The following is a 25893-nucleotide window of genomic DNA, read 5'->3' as shown; positions in this document are numbered from 1 at the left end:
TAAAAAGATGATTTCATATTTATAATAATATTTATATTTATTATAACTAATTTTGTATTTATAAAACATTGTTTTATTTATAAAAACTATTTTATTATTTTTTGTATTTTAAATATGTTTTCTATCTCAATTTTAATTTTATATTTTCGAATTTCAATTTAAAAAAATAAATTTATATTTTTTTTTTTTAATATTGGAAATATTTCGAGGAAGTGTATCCCTCGGAATATTCCGACGACATCTTCCTCGGAATATTCCGAGGACTTTCCGACGAACTTGTGGTCCTCGGAATTTCCTCGGAAATTCATTTCCTCGGAATTTCCTCGGAAATTCATTTTCTCGGAATTCCGTCGGAAATTTCCGAGGGATTTCCGAGGAAAAATAAATTTCCGAGGAGTTATTTCCGAGGACTTTTTTCGTCGGTATGTCGTCGGAATAGCTTTATTCCGACGACGTACCGACAATTTTTTTCCTCAGTATGTCGCTGTTTTCTTGTAGTGAGTACAATTTTAAAATCTGGATAAATATCAAAAATATATAAGGAATCATATTAATTGGAATTATGATGTACATCATCTCTTCATAGTATTGGAACAATATACTTTCTACATATAAAGTGTAACAAGCCTAAGTTATTAAGCAACGATTAAGCCAGCAAATTTAAGAAGTATTAGAGGTTATGGATTGATTTTCCGGTTACGTGTATGACCAAGCAACACCACTCCGTTTCTCTACAGATTTAGATGGAGTTGTAACAAAAAAAAAAAACACAATTTACGTCGCTGTTGAAGTATAATCATCTTTATTTTCCACCCACTTTGCATCATAGATGAAATGGCATGGAGTGATAACTTGTTGCAAGAAAAGGAGAGGCCACTCTATGATTGTTGTTCTACCAAGATAACATGAGGTGCTTTTTCGGCGAGTCAGTGGACCGGTTTAAGGTGATTATGGATGTGACGATAGGCTTGATTAAGGATGGTTTTAAAAAGCATAATTTCAGGCCCAAATTTCTTTGTCTCTTTTACTGGTTCAAGTGGATCATAAAGATGGTATCTATCTGAATGAGTCCTCTATCATCTTGAAGCTTCATATTCATTTATCATTGATACAAAAATGAAGCTTCAAGATGATAAAGGAGTAGTATGACATGATAAGAATTTACGTTTGCAATATGCAAGGGCAAACATGTTGTACATAAGAATCCTATCATTTTGTATGGATTTTTTCTTTCATAAATTTCATGTATATTCATAAATCAGTACATATAATTAATACGTAGGGATAATATATATATGGATTGAAAGAGATAGTATATTTATTTGAGTTCCAAAATAGGACTTAGCTCGTTCATATAATGAAAATGATGAAATCGGAAATAATCACCTTCCCACTTCACGTTAACACCAATTTGGTAGCCTCTGGTAAATGAGCTGCATGCTTACTTAAGCAAATCGACGGCTGAGATTAAACGCTCCATTAACACGCACTTTCTGAGTCACTCAACACCCTCGACATTCATGAGAGAGTTACATATTTAGACACATTTGTCTTTCTTCTTACTCAATTAGACACTTTATGTTTGTAGGACACAATTGCCGGTTTTGATGCAATATTGAGACCATAATACCCTTCTGCTGAGGAAACAAGATTGGCTGCCGTAAGAGAAAACATAAAGGTAGTTTATTAGTTTAGTTGACATATTAATTGGTTTTGTATTCCTCCAACATATTTTATTGGTCACTATTGTAAATTATAATGTATAAAATTTTATATTTATGCGTAAAAACAAATTATGATTTTTTTTCTTGTACATTTTGATATCCATAATGTATATATTTCTTGAAAAAGTTATAATATATATATATATATATTTATGGATGGTACAGTCGTGGATGGAAAATATGTGAACGTGTGGACGAAGCTACGTGGACGAATTTTCGTGGACGAGGTTTTTAATCTTACAAGAGTTTCGTAGACGAGATTTCGTGGACGAAGTCTTGTGGATAGTTTTAGTGGATTGTAAGTTAATCATTTTCATAAAAAGATGATCAAACTTTTCTTTCATATATAGTAAATTTATCATCAAAAGGACAATAACTAATTTCAAATAGACCGAAAAATTCTAGCTAAAGTTTTTTTAACAAAGTTCCATGAATAAGATTGTGTGAATGAGGTTTGTGAACGAAGTTTCATCAACAAAGTTTCCAAACGTATCAACCTCCGTATCCACTACCACCTTCATATCCATAACCACCACAACCTCCATTCCGGTATCCACATCCACCTCCACCGTAACACCACCAAATCCACCTTTCGAATAACCACATCCACCACCATTATATCCACGAGTCTCTTGTATCTATCCTCACGTTTTCCATCTCTGTAACCACCTCCTCCATAACCACCACAGTCTCCACTGGATCTATCTTCTTCATCATCAAAGAGATTGAAGTGACTAACAACTCAGAAATCTTAGGAACTACTTGCTGCGGTGGCTTCTACGGTGGCAGAAGCAGCAGCGATGGCATCCTCCATGTTCTCACAAAACTTGATTGAACCGGTTCTTTTTTTTTTGCGTGCTTGATTCTTCAGCATATGTTAAACTTGATTAGATAATCTGGAAACAAAAAAAAGGAGAAATTTACGACGACACAAGTAACCACTAACACTTTGGATTAATATGAACAAAGATTTTACAATGGAATATGAATTGGGAAATGAAAAAATTAAAGTTCTGGAAAAAGATAAACAATTAGTTCGCAACGAGATAGATATGCTTTAGATGAATAAGAAAGAGAAAAAATAATAAATGAAACAAATTGTTTTCTTACGTAAAAAGAGATCAACTTGGTTAAAGGGTATGGTCGTAAAAGCATCTTCAGAAAGTGCTCTTCAAGCACTATGTGCTTTAGAGTATAATTGCAAAGTGAAATTGTGTCTCTGAGTGTAATTTTCTCGACATTCATTTATTCTTTTAACTAATACTCCATCTGTAAATAGCCAATCATTAAAAATCAACACGTGTCATAAATTCATTAGCTGGCATATTCTCAATTTGCCTTCAACTACACCTTATTCCTTGCTTTATTTTCGATTTCGACGCTTTAGAACGAGAGAGATTCAGAGGTTTGTGTTTGAACCAAAAAAAAACACAATGAAGCGATCAAAGACGGTTCTGAAATATCTCTTCGTCTTTGTTTTGGTCACCCTCCCTCCCATGCTCTTCTTCTTCTCTACACAACAACGTAAACCTTCCTTCAACGCCCAAAAAGATCTCATCAAGATCCGACCCGGTTACAAGTCTTACGATTACTACATCCAACGGCAGCTCAACAAAACGCTTAACCCTAGGCTACGTACGATATGGATGACACGAGACTGGGACCGTAAGATCAAAGTATTCTCAAGATTCTTCCAAGACCTCAAGCGTCAAAAGTTCTTATCCAACGCTTCTAAGTGTCTCTGCGTTGGAGCTAGAGTCGGACAAGAAGTGGAGGCACTGAAACGGGTGGGCGTGACTGACTCGGTCGGGATGGATCTTGTTCCTTATCCACCGTTGGTGGTCAAAGGAGACTTTCATCACCAGCCGTTCGATGATGAGACTTTTGATTTCGAATTCTCTAACGTGTTTGATCATGCGCTTTACCCGGAGAAGTTCGTTGGAGAGATTGAACGGACACTACGACCAGGTGGTATATGTGTGTTACATGTGGCTCTCTCTACACGCTCGGATAAGTATTCTGCGAACGATTTGTATAGTGTGGAGGCGTTGGTGAGGCTGTTCAGACGATCGGAGGTGGTTCACGTACGAAATGTGGACGGCTTGGGGTTGGATACGGAGGTCGTTTTTAGGAAGAAAAGGGATTCATCAAAGTAATCCAGTCTTGAATGTTTTTGCTCCTTCTTCTTTTTTTTTCAACATTTATTGTTTATCTATTATTTTCCATCGAATCACATAAAAACAGGATGTATTCTAAAATTTATAGTTCGTATAGTGTTCTAATTGCATGGTTGATGGTATTTGAGGGTTTCCCAGATCAAACCTTATAATAGTACCGACATTATTAAAAGAAATGGAGTGATAATATTAGTAACCGGAGTATAGGTTGCAATTTGCTTGTTTATTCCCCTTGTAGTGTAAAAACTTTTCGAAATTTTGATTTACGATGAAACAAATGGGGGAGAAAGAACATTTATTTGCATATTTTATCTTTCCACCTCTATGATTTATTGTATCCAACTAATTTACATCTCCAAAATTTTAAAGCAGTTTTTCTGAAAACTAGTTTCTTTCATTACTCGCAACTACCAGCAATAGTTTTTTTTTTGTTGAGAAAACTACCAGCAATAGTTGATTTATAAACAAAATACCATAAACTATTTATTTAGAAAAATGAAAAAGCAACTATACAACCTTAACTAAGTATGCAAGTAAAAAAAAAAATAAAGTATGTAAGTTGTTAGATGGAACAAACACGCAACGCAAGTAAGCAACTAAACCACAATCAATACTCTTTTTTTGAGCAACACCACAATCAATACTCAACTTACATACATATAGATATGTGTGTGTTTGACGTTTTGTATAGATCATTGTTGGTGGGTATGTTACCGTCGATTGACTTATGATAGAAGCCTTATTATAGTAGCAGTGAACATACTGATTTGGAGAATAAGTGGTTCATGGCCCAACAAAGAGTGACTTATTGAGCTAAATGAAAATATATGAATGGTTATGTGAAATAATACTCCTCTAGAGTAAATGGATTCAAATTAATAATATTATACTAATACACGTAAGATATGTTCCTGATCTGAATTATAAACTCATTCTCTTGGAAATTTGGAGGCACAAATTAGTTACATGTTTTCAGCATTGCTGTTTTGTTTTAAAAGAGACAGTGAACATTTCACATCAGGTAACAAAAAGAGTCTTTACATTCTTGTAGGGATTGGTGTTGAATGGCAAAAACTTAACCATAAAAATGTTTCATTTATTTTCATGTTCCTGTTGTGGATCTTAAAAGGTCTTAACGAAAAAAAATATAGCACGCTCTCAAGTCTTAATAAATTTACATAATGTTTATTTTTGGTCGATAGTATGCTTAGTTACTGTAGATAGTAAGAGAAAAACGTTATAGTAAAAAAAGGTAACCGGAAAATATATAGCTAAAAATATTTAAAAACATGATTGATCGAGCGAATTAAGACATACTTCTTCTATGAAGGCCGATAGAGAGACGCCAAGTATCAAGAAGGTTCTCCGGCATAAGTTCTGCGAGAAACCATTGAAGGGAATGAGCCCAGAATGGGGAGCATCGTGATCCAATTCCGATCTGCTCCACCGCCGCTTTCGCGTAGACTTCCGGCGACGGTACAAAGAAGCTTGGTTTATCAACAGCTGCTACTACTGACACCATCCTCGTTGCCACGTATAACGGCACCTACCACATTAGTTTTACTTTTACACAAGTACGTGCCTAGTAGGATTATTTTTTTTTCTTACACATTACGTGCGAAATCATTAAGTATAAAATTTAGTCAAAGAGAAGAGAAACATAAATGAAAAGGTACCTGGCACTGGACGTGGATACCAAACTGCTTATATTCCACATGTAGAGATCTTGATATTTTATCAACATAACTGCATGCACCGATTCACTTATTCGTTAGTTTATACATGTCTAGTTGATGAAAAAATAACATCACAAAATTCATTGAAGCACTTGTTGGCATTTTATATTTAATAACATGATATTCATATTAATAAGCAAGCTTTTTCGAATAACCAAATACATTTTTATCAACTTTGGATGACAATTGTACTTTGATTGCTATCAAGGGAAAAGCGTTACTTACTTAGTTATCATTTTATACAAATAACACACTAGTTATAATGAGGTTTGATATGCTCAAAGCTTCAACTACGCTAAGTCAACCATATGTTTAGGATGTGTGATCGTAATAATTAAGAATCAATTCTAGATGATCAAAGTCAACACACTGAAAATGTAAATATTTCCTTAAGCTAATTGAATCAAGACAAGTTATTCTGCATTAAACATGAATTCATATTGTCCCTACACTTCAATTATCAATTTTGGTTAGCTTTTTTTTTTGTAACAGCAATTTTGGTTAGCTAAGAATGCAAAAATACTTATAATATTTATTCAGGCATTTCATCAAATATTTTTCAGATATGAAATACTATTTTTAATTAAACTAGCATAGAATAATATAGCATTAAAAAACCAAATAAGAAAAGATTAATATAAATTGAAAGCTTAAGAATTATAAATCAACACTTAATTACATTTATCTACCTAATCTAAAATCTCAGTAAACTATTCATAAACATTCATGATAATATTAATATTCATTATCATAACGTGCAGAACTAATATAAGAGTTTAAGACAAATCTCAAAATTAACATTTTACCCAAAAATATATACATCTTAATAAATCTCAAAATAAGTTTTCTAGCGTGGTTATTCTCCATTAATTACTTTAAGCATCTACCTAAGATTAAATGCGTGTATCTCTTAACATGGGTGGTGGGGAGGTATACATCGACCTCAATGGAGTCGAGTCATTAGACAATTTTGGATGATCAAGGTCCCCCATATACTAATGACTGAGTAGTTCCATATTTATGATACAACGACCACCAAGAAATTGAAGACCGGAATGAAATTAACCTTAATCTGGATTATATGCAAGTCACCAATATAGCTGTAGTCAGTAATTTGAAAAGAAACCAAATTTTGTAGTCGTTTCCCTTATAAAGTAGATTTTTAATACCAAAACATATAGAAATAGACTTTATTTTGATTTAAAAACATACGGTTTTACATTATAATATATGATTTTAAAGAAAGCTTATCAACAATATTAGAAAAAACTGCTGAATTTTACTTCAAAAAGTATAAAATGGTAAACGTAAAATTGCAGAATTTTTCATTTAATTATATTTTCTGTAGACACCTTTAGTTATAATCGCTAAGCAACTAATTTAAGTAACGGTCTTTTAGTTATACCTCATGATAACCACTTTGGTTTCCTATGATTTTATCATATACTCTTAGTTATTAAAATAAAATGTAATCTGTTGTGTATATTGATGTACGTCATAGTGTATATATACAAGAAGGATCTCTTAACCCTTAAGGGATTTAGATAACTACAATACATAGTTATCTTTATCTACAAGTTATGTCCTTATCTCTACACCCTCCCTCAAGTTGGAGGTGAATCTCCAACTTGGAAAGAAGATAATCAAATGTAGTTGATGGTAGTGCCTTTGTAAGTAAGTCTGTTGGCTGTTCCTTGGTCTTGATATGTTCAGTTGTGATGAGTTTTTCCACGACCGCATCACGAACAAAATGACAATCAGATTCGACATGTTTGGTGCGCTCATGAAACACAGGGTTTGCGGCAATATAGATGGCAGATTTGCTGTCGCAAAAGAGACGCATAGGTTGATCATGGCGAATTCCAAAAGCTGCAAGTAGTTGTTTGATCCATTTGAGTTCCTTCAAGGTGAATGCCATGGCGCGATATTCAGCTTCAGCAGAGGACATAGACACCGTCTTCTGTTTCTTTGTCTTCCAAGAAATGGGAGATTGTCCGAGCTGAACAATGTATGCGCTGACAGACCGTCGAGAGATAGGACATGTATTCCAATCGGAGTCGCAATAAGCAGTGACACGAAGATCAGAGTCTGACCGTAGTAGTATTCCCTGGCTTGGAGAACCTTTAATATACCGGACTGTACGCAAAGCTGCATCCCAATGATCCTGACGCGGTTTTTGCATACACTGCGAAAGAAGATGAACTGTATAACAAAGATCAGGTCGTGTGAACGTAAGGTATATAAGACGCCCGATAAGGCGGCGATAAGACGCCGGATCAGTAAGTAGAGGAGATTTCGAAAGGAGGAGCTTGTCATTGAGTTCAATGGGAACCAGAGAGGGCTTAGACCCAAGGAGTCCAGCCTCGGTGACAAGGTCAAGAGCATATTTCCGTTGGGAGATGAAGATACCATCGTCATTGCGAGCCACTTCGATACCTAGAAAATACTTGAGTTTTCCCAAATCTTTCATGTGGAAACACTTGTGTAGATAATTCTTGAACCTCTGTATTGTGGAGATGTCATTGCCAGCTATGATGAAATCATCCACATAGATAAGAATGTGTAGAGAGATCTTGTCTTTGATAAGTGAGAAGTGAGAGTAGTCGGCTCTGCTCTGTTTGAAACCATAAGACTTCAACGCCGTGCTGAGTTTTTCAAACCAACATCTAGGTGATTGTTTGAGCCCATAAATGGACTTGCGGAGACGACAAACCTTTGTAGGATCAGGATCTTCGAAACCAGGTGGCAACTTCATATAAACTTCCTCTTTTAAATCACCATGCAAGAACGCATTATGAACATCCATCTGATGAAGTTCCCATCTTTTAGTAGCGGCAATCTCAAGGAGCAGACGCACGGTAGTTGGTTTGGCTACTGGAGCGAATGTATCCGTATAATCAAGGCCTTCTCTTTGACGATTCCCACAAGCTACCAAACGAGACTTTTTGCGAGTTTCCTTGCCGTTGGCGTCAAACTTCGTTTTATAGATCCATTGGCAAGCTATCGCCTTTTTGCCTTTTGGTAATGAGGTAATGTCCCATGTGTGATTTGCGTCAAGCGCTGTGTACTCGTCAGTCATGGAGTTATTCCAAATATCATCAAGAGAAGCTTCTTTGAAAGACTTAGGATCGTTAGTAGACGTTAGTGCAGCCAAAAAAGCTGTATGTGCAACTGAGAAACGAGCTTGAGACAAGTAAGAGTCGATGGGATAGGGAGTAATACCTGAGACCGAGACAGGAGGACCTTGAGTAGGAGTCGATGAAAGAGAAGTGATGGGGGGTGTACTAACTGTAGAAACATTAACCACGTAGTCTTTGAGAAGAACAGACGGCTTGTGGCTACGATGACCACGACCTAGTAACTCAGGAAGACCAGGTGATGGAGGAGTGTCTGAAATAGTAGTAGCAGGCGTAGACTGCGCAACCGGAGAACTAGGTTGAGTAAAGGAAGATCCAGGTGATGGAGACTCAGACGCATTAGTAGTATCATGTGCCGCTGGTGGAAGAGCAACGTCTGTAGTTTGTGTAATAGGTAGTAATGGAGAAGGGACCACTGGTGCAGGGTCAGAAGCCACTGGTGTAGTGGTAGAAATCACTGGTGGAGTAGTATCACCGGAGCATGCTGGTGTAGTAGGAAGTAACCAGTCATCGATTGTAGCATTTGGTTGATAGATTGGTGGTGTAACATATGATGTATCTGTAACTCCTGGAAACTGTTCTTCAAGAAAAACAACGTCGCGGCTGGCAAAGAATTCATTACTGTCGATATCATAAAGTTTCCAGGCTTTCTTTCCGTAGGGATAGCCCACAAAAAGACACTTTCGGCTGCGATCACTGAACTTGTCTCTGTTGCGAGGTCGTCTGTGAGCGTAGCAGAAGCATCCAAAGGTGCGTAAAGAGTCGTATGAAGGTTTTGAACCGTGTAACAGTTCATACGGAGTACTTCCATGTAGAACAACAGACGGTGTCCGGTTAATGAGATGAGCCGCTGTGAGTATGCTCTCGCCCCAAAAAGTAACTGGTAGTTTGGCTTGAAACAGAAGTGAGCGTGCGATGTTGAGGATGTGCCTATGCTTGCGTTCAACGCGAGCGTTCTGTTGAGGTGTGTCGACGCAGGAGGTTTGGTGTTGGATACCATTTTGACGAAAATATGAAGACAAGACCATGAACTCAGAGCCATTATCTGTTCGAATGGTTTTAACTTGTTTCCCGAACTGTTTTCCACTCATAACACAGAAGTTCTTGATCAAGTCCTTAACTTCTGACTTTTCCAACATAAGATATGTCCACACAGCTCTAGAGTAGTCATCAACAATGGTAAGAAAGTAAGCAGCACCACATGATGATAGAGTTCTATACGGACCCCAAACGTCACAATGAATTAATGAAAAAGGTTCCAAAGCTTTATTAAAACTATCATGAAAGACTGAACGTGTTTGCTTGGCACGAAAACAAATATCACATGAGTGAGAATCCTTAAAATCGACTTTTAAATCAGAAAACACAGGTAATGTAGAAAGCACTTTGTAGGAAGGGTGACCAAGACGTCGATGCCATAGGACTGCATGAGAAATAGTTTTCGCAGAAGTCTGATGTGAACGAGCAACTTTGACACCCTTGAAGTAGTACACCCCATCTCTTTCTTCACCGGCTCCAATCAGGGTCCTCGTAAAACGGTCCTGTAAAACACAAAGAGTGTCAGTAAATATAGCAATACAACCGGTTTGCTTGAGTAGTCTTGATACTGAGATCAATGTGCAATTGAAGTTTGGTACATAAAGCATATTAACAAGTATGTAATCTTTAGTAAGAGATATGCGGCGAATTTTTGTAGCGCGCGAAGCAGTGCCGTCCGGGAAAGTAACCGCAGACGGTATAATATCTATTGCATCTTGTAAGAGAGACAAGTCGCCTGTCATATGGTGAGAGGCACCAGTATCGATAATAACATCAGAAAGATCAGTTTTACCAGACAAGCGATCAGTGGAGAGTTGAGATTGTTGTGACTGAAGCAAGGTGATGAGAGCTGAAATTTGATCGGTTGTAGAGGTAGATGATGGAGCACTAACAGAAGCGGAGGCAGCATTCAAACGTCCACGTCCACGTCCACTGGAGCTGGATGAACGTCCTCCACGTCCTCTGTTTCCAGAGAAGTTACGTGAAGAATTGCGTTGTTGTTGTTCGAGAAACCATTCCGGGTAGCCATGTAGAAGAAAACATTCGGAGGCTTCATGTCCTGTACGTTTACAGTGAGTACACGATCGAGCAGGATCACGACTTCGAGTCGCAACAGCTGCGGCAGTTATAGAAGCGGGAGTGATATCTGATTTGATTGAGAAGCCAACTGCGTCCTGTTTTGTATCTGCAGTGCGCATGTTGTTGATGTGCTGCTCAGCTCGAATGACTCTTGAATAAACGGTGTTTAATTCTGGAAGAGGGTCCTCGTCAATGATTTGAGATCGAAATGTATTGAACCTCACTTCATCGAGACCAAAGAGAAACTTGTGAATTTTAGCGTCCTCTCGCTCCTTCTCAAGTTCAGCAGAAGCAGTGCATGTACAAGACACAACGGGTTTGAAGTTTTGAATTTCTTCCCATAACTTGGAAAGACGGCCATAGTACTCCAGAACAGACTGGCCATTCTGTTTACAATTAGTGATTTCGTCTTGAAGAAGATGCTTGCGTACGGCATTCTTGACTGAGAAACGTTGTTTTAGAGATTCCCACAGTTTCGAAGCATCTGCAACATGAGTCACGGTTGAACGAACTTGAGGATCGATAGACGTTCGAATCCAGCCTACTATCATAGAATTAGTAGAGGTCCAGCGGGCAAGATCGGGATTGGTGGTAGGTTTAAGTACTGAGCCATCGAGAAATCCGATCTTTTGTTTAGCCTGTAGAGAGTTCCACAGCTCTACTGCCCACTCGGAGTAGTTATCTCCTCGGAGAAGTACTGGTGTAATTAGGGCACCAGGATTATCAGAGGGATGAAGGTTGTAAGGAGAGTTTGAAACAGAGCTTTCCGTAGTAGAAGAAGTAGAAGTAGAAGAACTCGTTGTTGACGACATGAAAAACGATCAACACGATTTGATGTAGTAGAGAAAAAATATCTAAGCGGAAACAGAGAGAAAGGTCAAGGATCGTGCCTTAGCTCTGATACCATAAAATAGAATGTAATCTGTTGTGTATATTGATGTACGTCATAGTGTATATATACAAGAAGGATCTCCTAAACCTTAGGGGATTTAGATAACTACAATACATAGTTATATTTATCTACAAGTTATGTCCTTATCTCTATAATTATAGATAAATTTCCGTCTTAATTGACATAACATATCTTGTAAAAAAAAAATTAGTGTCCTAAATATTTTTCTTAAGACCTAATAGTTCTGCACGGTTATGTTGTTCATGAGTACTATAATTTTGAAATGTGCATTGACCAGATGAAAAACTAAATAAAAGAAAAGTGAGCGTGGAAAGTCTTAACGCTTTGGTGGCGGCGTAGATGGCGTAGAGAGGATGAGAAGGGACAACAACGGCAGCACCGGAGCTAATATTGACGATGGCTCCTCGACGGCGGTGAAGCATTGGTCCGATGAGTGATCTTGTGACCCAAGTGGTGGCTTCAAGATTAACCCTAAGGATTTTAGTCCATGTAAGTTGGTCAACCTCGTGGAAGAACATGGCTCGTGGATAAGTTATCCCCACGTTGTTGATAAGAATTCCAACTTCAACGCCTTTGATTCCCTCCTCGATGGCTCCATATCCTCCTTCTGGATAATTTTATCATTATTCACTACTCACAAATACATATTTGATATTTCTAATTCTATATCACATTTGCTATATTTCTTGAGTTTTGTGTCTCATTTTTGTAGACGGAAACTCAGAAGTATATCGCCTAAATAAGTGGTAAAAAAAGTTTTTTACAAAACAAGTAAATATTTATGATGCAATCACCTTTAAGAAATGAAATGTTTTCCATTGATTTTACTGAAACTAAAACGGTTGATCCTAAGCCGAAGTTCATACTAATCTTTGTAAAACCCGAATGGTTTTTCTAAACATTAAAATCACAATATAAAATTTACTTAATTATGCCCAACTGAGTTCTTAATTTGAATTGGTTTATTATTAAATATTTAATTTCAATAATTTCTCCAACGTCTATAGCTTTGTGATGGATGAACCTAACATGGCATGATGGCGTTTACCCTCCTTGTCGTTTTACTACGGAACCATTGCAAATGAGCAACGTACAGTTGTTTTCTTGGATTATTCATTATTGTCAGGAAATCATCTTATTATCCTAAATTAATTGGATGCTAATAGAATTTTTTTTCGGGCAATGATTCTAATAGAGTTTAGGTCCATAAATACTCTTAACAAAATACATAGTGCTCAAATTTGTATTAGAGTTCGAAATAATTAACAAATATGTATTTTAAGAAACATTTGGGTTTTAAATTTTAATCTTGTATTTAATCTTGTAAGTGCATGTATTATTTTATTTTTTCGTTATACTATAACAAAGTCTAGTATATTTTGCGGCTCTCTTACAAATACACTTCTAAATGTAATTGTGTACTCTATATATTCATTTATGTTTCGAATTATTTGTACGGAGTAATTATATTTTTCATCCTGGCTGTTGAATCAAGATTTTTCTTTTGAGAAAGAACAATAAACTATCCAATGTTACAATCATGTAGTAATTATATGCGTGAGCACACACACACAAACGAGTAGTCGATAACTCTTTGTGAACTAGCTCAATACGATTGGCCGAAGAAGAAGTGAGGCCAGACTGCATTGAAAAAGTAAGAAAGTGCATTTAGAATTACCAGAGGAGAAGTCAAAGGGAATGATCTTGATCTTTATTTGTGGAAACTCTTGTCGGAAATCATCGGAGACGGAGGCGAGCTTCAAAGGGTTTCTGCTGACTAGGATAAGGTTGAGGCCGTGTTTTGCTAGCTCGTGAGCGAAGGCTAGTCCGATTCCATCTGTGGCTCCAGTGACCATAGCCCACGAGCCATAACGCTTGAGCCGCTTAGGGTTTGTGAGTAGGAATCTCGTGATGAACCATTTTAGGAGAGGGAGGAATAGTCTAACGAGAGAAAGAAAGCCTATGAAGCTTACGACATGGAGATGCCATGTTCTTTGCATGTTCTTCTTTCTATCACCTTTTAAATTGTTTTTATCTGTTTCCTAATTTGTTTGGTCATGAGAATTGGCTTGGAAACTCACTCTTTATGTAGGAAAACTAGAGTTGAGGAATAGATTTATTTTGTGTTCCAAAAAGAAAAAAAAGAAAAAGAAAGAGAGATTTATTTGTGTTAAAAAAAAAGAGAGAGATTTATTTATTATTTTTCTTTGCTCAATCTTAATCATATTAAACAAAATTGATACTGAAATTATAAATTATAATAAATTGTAGCTTTACAAGGAAGACCAAGTCAATATGTCATATACTATTTAGGATATTTTAAAACTATTTACAAAAAAAAGAATAATAAATAAAAACACTTAAACTGTTGAATTTGTAAAAGTCTATGTCTAATTCTATATTATCTGATTAGTACAATATTATTCATTTTGTGCTTAAGAGACTGACCTGCATGTATTTATTTTTGGATTTTTATTCCAAAGGCATCGTATTAATTAGAATTGAACATCTTTTTATTTATTAGACATTTTTTATCCAAACTTCCAATGTGAAATTTGAATCGATATCTCTCATAAGTGAATGTAACAAAAATCTAAAAAGTACTTTCAAATACACATCAGGAAGAATTTGATTTTAGGGAAATTGGTAGACTATTTTTGCATTAAATTTGTGGACATTAATCATGTTATTATAATACCCACCTAATTTTTCCTTTCCCCTCTACTTATTAAAGACAAGCTTTTCTATTGAGATAATAATTAGTGACAATAGTTGACAGTAACAAGAGGCAGAGTGAAACAATGAGTGACCTTTTTTTACCACCCACTGTAAAATACCGCTCTCTGCTTCCGCCGCCGGAGAGTTAAAATACCGCTCTCTGCTTCCGCCGCCGCCGCTCTTATGACTAATTAACTACCAAATGTAGCATCAATTAAATAATAAATTAACAATATTTACATTTTACATAATTATAAAAATATCAAAAATCAGAATATTATAATAAATATAAAAATTATATTTATAAAGTTATAGTTTTAAATTTTTAAAAATTATAGAAAATATTTTTATTTTAAAATTTTATAATATTAACTAAAATATAATGGATATATTTTAGTATTTTATAATTCCAATTTAAAGTTTTATTAAATATTTTTATTTTTGTATTTTTATTATTTTTTTAAAAAGAAAAAAAAGTATCCTCCTGCAACCGCCCACAACCGCAAACACTAGCTGAAATCAGCTTTTGAGTTTATGAGGTTTAACAGTTTGAAGCAGTTTAAAGCGATTTGACTGATTGTTGCAAAATGCCAATAACCGCTACTAACCGCAAAAATTGCGTTCACGGATGGTAGTGGAGAAACCAGTCATACTCTAAGTAGTCTAGTTTAGCTTTTCTTTTTTTGCTTTACTTTCATATTTTATTTCTTTGTTTTAGCTAAATAAGTATTGTTAGTTAACTAAAGGTCTTTTCAATTTTCAAAATTCAAGTATTTCTGCCGAGACTCGAAGAATATTTTCTGTACGCAATAACAAAGAAGAAAACAAAAAGAAACTAAATTCTTAGGTTTAAATGTAGGAGAGTCCCTGTATATTAATAATTGAGAAACATTACAACTTATTTTTGTAGCCATGTGTCATCACTAGAATAATTATTAGAATCATTAGAATATAGGTTGATCCATCTAATTATGTAATAAACTTTTTATTAAACTAACCATAAGCTCATTATTAATGTTCTTTATTATTTCATTAAATAAAAGTTACGAAATTGTCTAATGTGGCTAAAGTATATATACCAATTAATGATTTTAAATAATAAAGATTTGATAAAAATAGTGTAACTTCTATCATATTTATTTAATTTTAAACTATTAAAATAAATTAAACAACCACGTTTTTTTTTATGAAATTTTAAATTTATTGATCATCAACGAAAATAATATTTATGTACAAAGGACTAAAGATCGAAAAAGATGAATAAGAATTCTAAAAACCTAAGCATGTGTTCTGTACCACTCTTGAATAAGATCTCTCAAACATTGCTTCTCCCAATCAATATCTGATAGCTAAAAGCCGATTACGAACTGTTTTATCAATGATCTTCGCCAGTTGTTGATACTGCTAGGTTTTTTGAGATGCCTTCTGTCATTTTATTTCCCCCATATCATATATATTGTAGCTTGAAACACTAAACTCGATAGAATGTAGCCAAGATAGCTGAAACTATGAGTTGTTAAGTGTTCAAGCGTTCAAGCGTATAATAAAAATTTATTTTATTTTGTATATGTTATATTTTAATTTTTTTTAAATGACTATAAATTACTAAAACTGTTAAAGGTCTCACATTCAAATTTTGTGATCCATATTTTAAAATTTTTGTTATGACAAGATACAAATGCATAAAATATCGTTTTAAATTAAACTATATACCATGTAAAATACATTAATATTTTAATTTCAAAATTTACTTTGAAGAATTTTTTTTTTTGATAAAAGCTTTGAACAAACATTCACAACTTAATTTAAAAAAAAATATAAATTCATAAAACTATTTATCCCACAATGCAAATTTTGTTATAAGTAATTTAAAATTTTTGATATAAAATATACAAATGATCAAAAAATCATATGAGTAGAAAACATCATATAATAGAAATTAATATTAAAAATATGCTATATATATGTTAATATCATTAAATTTAATTATATATCCTATCAAATAAAAAGTATATTATTTGGATTAATAACATTTACTTATATGTTCGCAACAATCCCATATATATTAATAGAAAAACATTTAAAAAGTTGTAACATGTACTTTGTAATAATTACAAATGAGCCTTGCTAAGTTGCATCCTTCCTCATTTTTGTTTAATTTTATATTATTAAAAGAAACTAAACAATCACATTAATTATATAATAAAAAGATAGATTTTTTCTTATATGTTATAGTTTCAATTTTTTTAACGAATTTAAATTAAAAAACTATTAAAAATCCCTTTGAAAATATTGTGATCAATGGCTTAATTTTTTTTTGTTATTACAAGATACAAATGATAAAATAATCATATTAATGTGAATCTTTATTTAATAGATATTCATATTAAATAATATATATGTATATTACAATTTAAACTATGTACCATATAAAATACATAAATATGTTAATTTTAAAATTTACATTGAAAGAGTATTGAGACCTTAATATTTTAATTTTAAAATTTTCATCAAAAAATACCACATCGAAAATTTGAGATTAATGGCTAAAATTTTTGTTACATCAAATATAAAAATGTTAATAAAATCATATGAGTAAGAAGTCTCAATAATAAATATTTAAACTAAAATATACTATATATGTATATCAATATCTTTGAAATATAATTATATACCATAAAAAATAAATAATATTATTATTTTAATTTATTTACCATAAATATATTGTAAATAAACAAGATGTATTGTTTTGATTTATGTGATTACTATAATCTCTTATTTATTAGTTGAGAAACAATTGATTACTGTAGAAAATGTAAGATTTTATTAATTAATATTGTTCGCAAATCTTACAAGATCGATACAACTAAGATTTATTTAACAGTTATTGAAATCAACTAGCGAGAACATGAATTGCACAACAAATTTTTCGTTTCTAACCCTAACCTCTTTCTATTCGTTACAACACCGATAGAGAATATTTGGAAGTATCGATTGACAATCTGAAATGGTAACGTGTTTTTAAGTTCATATGACATTTTTAAGTTGTCCAAAATACTTGAAAATATATACAAATAGTTATAAGTGCATGTTTAAAATAGTTAAACGATACTTATAATACCTAAAATACTTAAAATATCTATTGATTTTCTATCTAAATATTTAAGCTAAACCAATTTTTATGTTAAGTTTAAGTATTTTGGCATACATTATTCAAATTTATATGTTATATATTTTTTATTTTTAGATTTTGAAATAATTTAAAGTATATATGAACTTTAATTTTTGAAAAAAATTTAAATAGATTATCCGAACCCAAACTTGAACCAAACCCGTAAAGATCCAAACTGAACCAAACCCTCAAGGATCCAAACTGAACCAAATCCTCAAGGATCCGAATCGAACCAAATATTGTTTAAAATACTTTAATATAATATATTTTTTACTCGAATATTCACATCTAATCAAATGTAAAAATTGTTATTGATAACAAAATGTATATTGTTTAAAATACTTAAATACAATATATTTTTAAAAAAAAATTACCCCGCGCCCTGCACGGATTTTAATCTAGTTTTAGTTAATTGACATCTTGACATCTAACTTGATTACTTGTATATATAATTGAGGAAAAACAGCACGAACACCACTAATATAAACAAGTTCCGAATCTCTGTATCCAAACAAGTTTCTAATCCTCATATTTGATTCTTGAAACATGTGTGTGCTGTCAAGAAGAAACAAGACGTGAAATATCGCTTTCATATTTCATAACAAGGGTGACACATTATGACAATTTTTTATCATCATAATCTGAAATGAAGGATAATCTTGGATCACCCAGACTCTTTATATACACTAAGTTAAAGGTCTGAGATCTTTCTCCCTCTCTACACCCACCGTATTGTGCGTCACCATGTAACCAAATCATATCAAGTACTCGTTGTCAACTAAGAAGACGGCTTCAGGATAATCTCTAGGCAGGCTATTTATATGGAGGTAGAACCTAAGAAGATCCTCCTTCGTGACCGTCTCTGTATCCACCACATCTTCATCGCAAGTCAGCACCCACAGATCCTCAGAGTTCACTCTCTTGATGCTGCCTCTACAAAACGGGCATGACTCCGACTTGGTGTTCCAGTTCCTGTAACATTTGATGCACATGGCATGGCAACAGTTGGGCAACACCATTTTGGTGCAAGGCTCTAAGCAGATCCCGCATTCGTCTTCTCTTTCCAAGTCGACGGTAGACATGATGAATCTGTTATCATACTTCTTGGTGATAGCTTTTGGATTCGGATACCATAAGCTATCGTCAGCAAAGTTGATGTGAAGACGCTCAAGAGATGGTAATATAACACCTGCACTTAGCCAAATCCTCTGTTTTGTTAGACTAAAGCAAATAATGAAGAAAAAAAAAACATAACCGGGTTTAGGGCTTACCGTAAAACTCCCTGATAGTAGCTTTCCTACCGTACCTGGATAGATTCCACCGCCCATCAGCACCTACCTGAACAAGACAAAGAAGTCACCCTATAAAACAAACAAGCCAAGAGGAAAGGAAACACACACACACGCAAGCCATGTAAACAGAGATACATATATATATAAAGTAAAGAACCTTGTAAATGAGAATGTGGAAGAAATCAAAATAGCTTGGAAGGAGACATGAGATATCCATCCATTGTAACAAGAATATGAAGAATGGAGCCAAGTTACTGCACACCAGTTTCATCTGAAGTCGCACACCGCTCTTTCCCATTGGAATCTCAGCAGCCCTGAACCACATTTTCTGACACTAATCAGTTACTAGTATCCTTGTGTAACCAAATAAACCATTTCTTCTGTTGGAATACTTTTCTGTAATATTCTAAGTTTTTTTTTTTTGAAAAAGGGCTTATGTAATATTCTAGGTTTGTGAGCAGAAAGTGAGAATCTAAATTTTCACACACCAATCATGTTGATTTGATAATCAAAACCCTAAACTCAGAAACTAAAAAGATAGAAAATAAAAACCCAGAAAAAATGAGATGACTCACAGTGAATTAGCGTGCTCAATGTCAGCCTCGAGAATCTTCAAAGAATCTCTGTAAGAAGAGTTGGTCAACTGATAATACATCTCCTTTCCTGTTCAGTTCTCTCTGAAATTATTACAGAAGAGAGGGGAGAGGAGAATCCAAAGGTTGGGTCTTGAAACAGACAATCCTTGGAACCCGATGAACAATACAGCAAACGAGTGATCAACACATATACCTCTGCTTTATTATTTCTAAAGAAATATTCTTATAAATTGAAAAAGAAAAAGCGACTTTCCGCTCTTTGATATTTTGCGGACGAACTTCGTGAAAATGAATAAAAAATTCCTAAGAATTTAAAAACGCCAATGTTGGATTGGATAATGCGATAATGAGTTGTGTGATACAGAAAATAGTTTTTTGTGCTTATCTATACAAAAAAGACATTAATATGTTCTTCTGTTAGCAGGTCTTCGTTACCATATTAGCATCAAAATCTCTGACCTGTCATACCCAACATTATTTCCATTTCCACTGTGTTAATTAATCATCGAATCAATTATCAAGTTTTTTAAAATTATCTGTTTTTGTTTAACATCCAAATTTTGAAATTTATTATTAAAAAAAGCTAGTGTAGTATTAATGGGCCTAGCACTGAAAGTCAAAATCACTATCTTAACCAAACAATTTTAAAATAACACTTGTTCTTAGTGCCTCTTTTTTTTTTTGTCAACTTCTTTATATTGATATTAAACCCAAGTTATTACATAGTTTTGTTTATTACATCTAGCATTTTTGGCAAGTTTATCTACTAAGCTTAATCTATTCCTAGACATATAAGAAAAAGTATAGCCATTTGCTTTGGAAGCTTCCACAATGTCCTGTATCATGGAGAAACTCTCCGTGTTACGGACTTTGACGATGGTTGCTCCTGTTAAGTGCTGAGCCAACTCATCCATAAGGGACTTACAGTCACTTATAAAGTGAACTTTACTAAAAGCAAGTGCTCTAACCTGTCTAACTGCCATGCGCAATGCTTCTGTCTCTGCTTCTCTTGGAGTGTTTGTTGCATGGATGGAAGAAGAACCTTGAAGTAGTTGGTTGCCTTGTATGCTATGTAGGGACCAACCAACACCTGCTACTTCTTCATCATTTCTCCAGGAAGCGTCAACCTGACAATAATATTGAGCACTTATTGGCATTGTGTGCTGAGCTTGCAGGGGATTTTCTTTTGGTCTCTCCTCTCTTGCACACTGCTGTTTGAGAGAAGAATTTGCCTCCTCCCATTGGCCAAGATCTCTTATTGCATCATGAATTACTTTCACAATGTGGTCTCTCTTCTGTTGGAAGATTAAGTTGTTTCTCTTCTTCCAAACTCTCCATCCAATAAAGAAATTAAGGAGTTCTCTTTTGTCCTTTTTTACCAATGAGATAAGTTCGTTTACGTTCTGATAGATATCATCTCTAACTCCATCAAGCTGGCCAAAACCTGTAGGAACTAGGCCCCATACTTCCTTTGTCACTTTGCAGTGAAACAATAAATGGAGCTGTGTTTCAGGATATTCTCCGCACATCTGACAAGTAGTATCTACCTTTATGTTCCGTTTCCTTAAGTTCTCAGCTACAGGTAATCCATCATGCAGTGTTCTCCACCAGAAAGTTTTAATTTTTGGAGGTAAATCTAATGTCCATATACCTGAGCAAGTTTTCTTCATATCATCTGTTAGATTCTGACTTCCTTGTCTTTCAGAGCTCTGATGGTTCGAAACTTGATTGCACAAATGGTAACCTGACCTGACAGTGTACTCCCCTGTTCTTGTGAAGTTCCACACTGGAGTATCCTGACATGTTATTGAACCCACTCTTGTATTGAGAATATAACGAGCATCCTCTTCTCTTATGATGCTCTTAATAAACTGCTCGTTCCAATTCTTAGTTCCTTCAATCATCAGATCATGAACCTTTAAAAGCGGGAGAGTATCCATACCTGATCCTAAAGCTGGCCTAGCAGGTTGAGTGTGAATCCATCTATCCTCCCATACTCTTATTCTCCTTCCATCTCCCACTATCCATTTGATTCCTTGCTGGAGTAAATCTCTTGATTGTAGTATGCTGCGCCAAGCGTAGCTTGATGTTTTATAGTTGGGAGCTTGTAAGAAATCTGTATGCCTGAAATATTTAGCTTTCATTACTCTGGCCATTAAGGAAGAAGGATTTTTAATGATTCTCCACCCCTGCTTAGCTAACAGAGCTAGATTAAACATCTCCATATCTCTTATTCCTAACTCCCCTTCTCGTTTTGAGGCAGTGATCTTTTTCCAACTAATCCAAGGAATTTTTTGTCTATCTTTCTGCCCCGACCACCAAAAATTCCTCATACTAGTGGTAATTTCATTTAGCAGCCCCTTCGGAAGAAGGAAACAAGACATTGCATAAGTTGGCAATGCCGTAATTACTGCTTTCAATAACACCTCTCTTCCTGCTGGAGTTAGGAATCTATTGTACCAGCTATCTATCTTATTCATTACTCTTTGCTTAATGTACTCAAAAGCATCCTTTCTCCTCCTACCTATTTTCTCAGGGAGTCCTAGATATTTCCCAAAACCTCCTATCTTTTTTATTCCTGTTATCTTCATAAGGTTTTCTTGAGTGTTTTGAGGAATACCTTTTGCAAATGTAATAGCCGATTTGTCAAAATTAACCGCTTGTCCTAATGCCTTTTGATACTCCTTGAGCGCTTGCATTAGGGCCTGACATTCACTTTCCGATTCTTTGCAAAAAACCAATGAGTCATCAGCAAAGAATAAATGGGAAATAGCCGGACCTCCTCTTGATGCTTTGTATCCATGGAGATGCTTCGATCTAATATTGTTCTTTATCAAGGAAGATAAACCTTCAGTACAAATTATATATAAGTAAGGTGATATAGGATCACCTTGTCTTATCCCTCTAGAGGGCATAATAGGCTTCGAGGGTTCTCCATTCACCAAGACCGAGTAAGAAACCGTTGACATACACGTGAGGATCCATCTGCACCATGTCTCGGAGAAACCCATCCGCTTCATCACTGCAATGATAAACCCCCACTCAACTTTGTCAAAAGCTTTTGAAATATCAAATTTGAGGGCCATATACTTTGTTTTCAAGTTTTTCGTATGCAGAGAATGCATCAACTCGTGTGCTATGAGCACATTATCAGTGATTAGTCTGCCCGGGATGAAAGCCGACTGATTCTCAGAGATAATTTTATCTAACCACGGTTTTAATCGTTCAGCCAAAACCTTGGAAATGATTTTATACGCAACATTCGAAAGACTTATCGGTCGATAATCCTTCATAGTATTTGGAGAATCAGTTTTAGGAATGAGGCAAATATGGGTGTGATTTATCTTTGGATGCAGCTGACTATGCTCAAAAAAATATTTAACATGAGAGATCACACCTTGTTTAATGATGTTCCAATGCTGCCTGAAGAAACCGGCGTTTAGTGCCTCTAATTTTTACTGTTTCCATGAAAATGCCTCTAAATATATTTTTGGGTTGAATCTAGTGTTGTTGAATGATTCCTTATTTAGTCAGTATACTTAATCCTCTTAGTCACTAATGAAAGTCAAAAGACTTTTTTTAGATTTACTATGAGATTTTGATTAGGGAACATTGAGCTTATATGGTTTCTTGGTTATGTTTCTGTTAGTCACCTACAGTATGATTTTAACTTTAATGAAATCGTTACTACATCTAGTGATAGACGCTTGCTCTTAGAACTAGATCAGATACCCTTTGTTGGGACTAGACGTTCTACTAGATCTATATGTCTATCACCATTATATGTTCAACTTCTCATTTAATATGATATTATTCGATTTAGACTTAAACTCTTATATATAGATTTATTCTTAGGTTGATTGCTCTACAAAATACAGTTGAACTAGAATCATATATATTGGATTTTCTTTAGTAATATGTAACATAAGACTTCGATTGCTTATTTACTCTAATAAAGCTGAAGATTTCCTTTGTTCGCCTGAAGTCATAGACCACATCTTGAATGCATCGCATGTATCATACCTTCTTAGTTCTGGAGAATCATGAAGGAAATCATATTCACTTAGTTCTTGTTAAATACTATTGGTTTGACGCAATGCCTATAAATTTCTTGGTTCCTTATTTTTGATGCTTCTGTTTTTAGTTGTCCCTATTGTTGGACAAATAATCAAATATCATTCGCCTTTAACTGCGTAACACTCGATATGAAGAGAAACATACCTACACAATCAACTAAAATTACAAGGACAACAACCTTACACAATTAAAATAATTTGATTGCTAGCAGTAAACACTCTCAGAGAATTTGTAAAAGTATATATTTGTAAAACAAATATGTATAAATGAATCTCTACATATTGCTAGTAGTAAACACTCCAAGTCTACTAAGATTTTCTCCAATGTATTCCCCTATTTTTACTTCTAAAATAGAGATGAATTTTTTCTCCAATGTATTTCTAAAGAATATTCTCAAAAGATTATAGTTGTAAACATTCTCAGAGAATTTGTATAAGTATATATTTGTAAAACAAAAATGTATAAATAAATCTCTATATATTGCTAGTTTTAAACACTCGGAGTTTACTAAGATTTTCTCCAATGTATTCTCCTATTTTTACCTCTAAAATAGAGATGAGTTTTTCAATGTATTTTTCTATTTTTGCCTCAATAAATGAATATTCTCAAAAAGTATATTTTAATTTTACAAAAAGTACCATTTATTTATAAAAATTGATAACCAATCCTATTTACTTTTAACTTTTAAAAAAAACTTTAAAAAAAAATTATGAAATATTTTCAAAAAATTATGAATTTGTTTAAACTAAACTTCTATTAAAAGACTATTATGTAAATAAGAACTGTAATTATATTCTTACAAAAACTGTATTTCTCTATAAAAATAATTATTTTGATTATAACTATAAAAATTGAAAGTTAAAAGACTATTTTAAAAATAAAAAAGTATGACTTTATAATATAGGAATACTATTTATTTCTCTATAAATAGAGGAAAAAATAGTAATCTTTATTTTTGAGGTGGAAATAGAGGTGGAATGGAGTACCTTTGACTCTATTATACTCTTTCTGTTTCCGAATAAGTGTCACAATGACATTTTTCACACATATTAAGAAAGTTGCTGAAATATATGTAAGTTGTTATTAATTACATATCTCTGACCAATAGTATTTGAGATACATAAAATTATTTATAAAACTAATGCAGTTTACAATTAATTTTTAGCTGAAAGTAATTATAATTTGTATTGGAATTGTAAAGTGATACTTTTTGTGTAACAAGAAAAAAATGATAGAATGACAGTGTATAGAGGTAAAAATATCAATGAGTTGGAGATGTTCTATCTGACAATTTGGAAATAGAGAAATAGAGATGAGATGGAGTACCTTTGTTTTATATATAACAGTGTAAACATAATTCATAAATTACACTTATGCCATTATATACACACTGATCTATACTATTATTTGCGAAGTAAATTTTTGGAATCGAGCTTTCACGTTAAAAGTTAGAGTGGTTAATAACATTTATATCTTTAATGAATAAAATGTATAACTAATTAAATTAAAAAATAAAAATGAAATTTTAATTTATTTGATTAGATAATTGATTAAAATTAATAATAGTAAGAATTATCTAAAATCTGAAAATATAATTTAAAAAGAAAGATAATTTATGTATATATTGTATTGTTATCTGAAAAAAGTCTTTTAATAAAATGTTAAAAACATGAATTATATAACTAAATATTAATCAAATAAAATGCATAACTAAATTAAAAAATAAAAACGAAATTTTAATTTATTTGATTAGATAATTGATTAAAATTAATAATCGTAAGAATTATCCAAAATCTGAAAATATAATTTAAAAAAGAGATAATTTATGTATATATTGTATTGTTATCTGAAAATTTTTTTTAGTAAAAAGTTAAAAAATGAATTATATAACTAAATATTAATCAAATAAATTTCTTAATTATATAATTAAAAATAGAATATTGAATTATCCAAAATCTAAAAATATAATTTTAAAAAAGAGATCATTTATATATATATATATATATTTATTGTATTGTTATCTAAAAAGTATTTTAATAAAAAGTTAAAAAAAAAATTACATAATTAAATATTAATCAAATAATTTTTTTGAATTATATAATTAAAAATATAATATTAAGTTATTTTAAGATTTATTTTAATATAATGAATATAGTATACAAAGAACTTTTCAAAAATTATGAAAATGTTTAAGCCCGCATCGCGGGCAAAACTCCTAGTAAAGGTTTATTTA

At 33.4% G+C, this 25893-nt stretch overlaps 4 protein-coding genes across 4 annotated transcripts; 1 reads left to right on the top strand and 3 right to left on the bottom strand.

The window, feature by feature from the left end:
• Positions 1-2956: 2956 nt before the first annotated feature.
• On the top strand, positions 2957-4033 carry LOC106356349. The gene has a single exon (XM_013796115.3). It carries the CDS (start codon positions 3158-3160, stop codon positions 3878-3880), a length of 723 nt encoding a protein of 240 aa, XP_013651569.1. The 5' UTR covers positions 2957-3157; the 3' UTR covers positions 3881-4033.
• A 996-nt stretch (positions 4034-5029) lies between these two features.
• On the bottom strand, positions 5030-14106 carry LOC106358072 (very-long-chain 3-oxoacyl-CoA reductase-like protein At1g24470). Its single transcript, XM_048736682.1, has 4 exons — positions 13484-14106; positions 12127-12412; positions 5578-5647; positions 5030-5447 (listed from the first exon to the last, which is right to left on the bottom strand). Exons 1-4 carry the CDS (start codon positions 13803-13805, stop codon positions 5208-5210), a joined length of 918 nt encoding a protein of 305 aa, XP_048592639.1. The 5' UTR covers positions 13806-14106; the 3' UTR covers positions 5030-5207.
• A 4050-nt stretch (positions 14107-18156) lies between these two features.
• LOC106358073 (E3 ubiquitin-protein ligase AIRP2) lies at positions 18157-19942 on the bottom strand. The gene is made up of 4 exons (XM_013797813.3): positions 19563-19942; positions 19145-19301; positions 18967-19033; positions 18157-18884 (listed from the first exon to the last, which is right to left on the bottom strand). Exons 1-4 carry the CDS (start codon positions 19640-19642, stop codon positions 18451-18453), a joined length of 738 nt encoding a protein of 245 aa, XP_013653267.2. The 5' UTR covers positions 19643-19942; the 3' UTR covers positions 18157-18450.
• Positions 19943-20287: 345 nt separating this feature from the next.
• LOC125576126 lies at positions 20288-22669 on the bottom strand. The gene has a single exon (XM_048735500.1). It carries the CDS (start codon positions 22667-22669, stop codon positions 20288-20290), a length of 2382 nt encoding a protein of 793 aa, XP_048591457.1.
• Between the last annotated feature and the right edge of the window lie 3224 nt (positions 22670-25893).

This window comes from Brassica napus, chromosome A7 (assembly GCF_020379485.1).
Source record: "Brassica napus cultivar Da-Ae chromosome A7, Da-Ae, whole genome shotgun sequence".
Taxonomy (NCBI): Eukaryota; Viridiplantae; Streptophyta; class Magnoliopsida; order Brassicales; family Brassicaceae; genus Brassica; species Brassica napus.
This window is presented reverse-complemented; position numbering and strand designations above follow the sequence as displayed.

Coding starts and splice junctions, on each gene's coding strand:
- LOC106356349 (XM_013796115.3), top strand. CDS start 3,158: ATGAAGCGATCAAAGACGGTTCTGAAATATCTCTTCGTCTTTGTTTTG.
- LOC106358072 (XM_048736682.1), bottom strand. CDS start 13,805: ATGCAAAGAACATGGCATCTCCATGTCGTAAGCTTCATAGGCTTTCTT. Junction 12,413..13,483: donor TCCCTTTGACTTCTCCTCTG/GTAATTCTAAAT, acceptor AAAATTATCCAG/AAGGAGGATATGGAGCCATC. Junction 5,448..5,577: donor GTATCCACGTCCAGTGCCAG/GTACCTTTTCAT, acceptor CTAATGTGGTAG/GTGCCGTTATACGTGGCAAC.
- LOC106358073 (XM_013797813.3), bottom strand. CDS start 19,642: ATGTATTATCAGTTGACCAACTCTTCTTACAGAGATTCTTTGAAGATT. Junction 19,302..19,562: donor ATTGAGCACGCTAATTCACT/GTGAGTCATCTC, acceptor AATGTGGTTCAG/GGCTGCTGAGATTCCAATGG. Junction 18,885..18,966: donor TACTATCAGGGAGTTTTACG/GTAAGCCCTAAA, acceptor GGCTAAGTGCAG/GTGTTATATTACCATCTCTT.
- LOC125576126 (XM_048735500.1), bottom strand. CDS start 22,669: ATGGCCCTCAAATTTGATATTTCAAAAGCTTTTGACAAAGTTGAGTGG.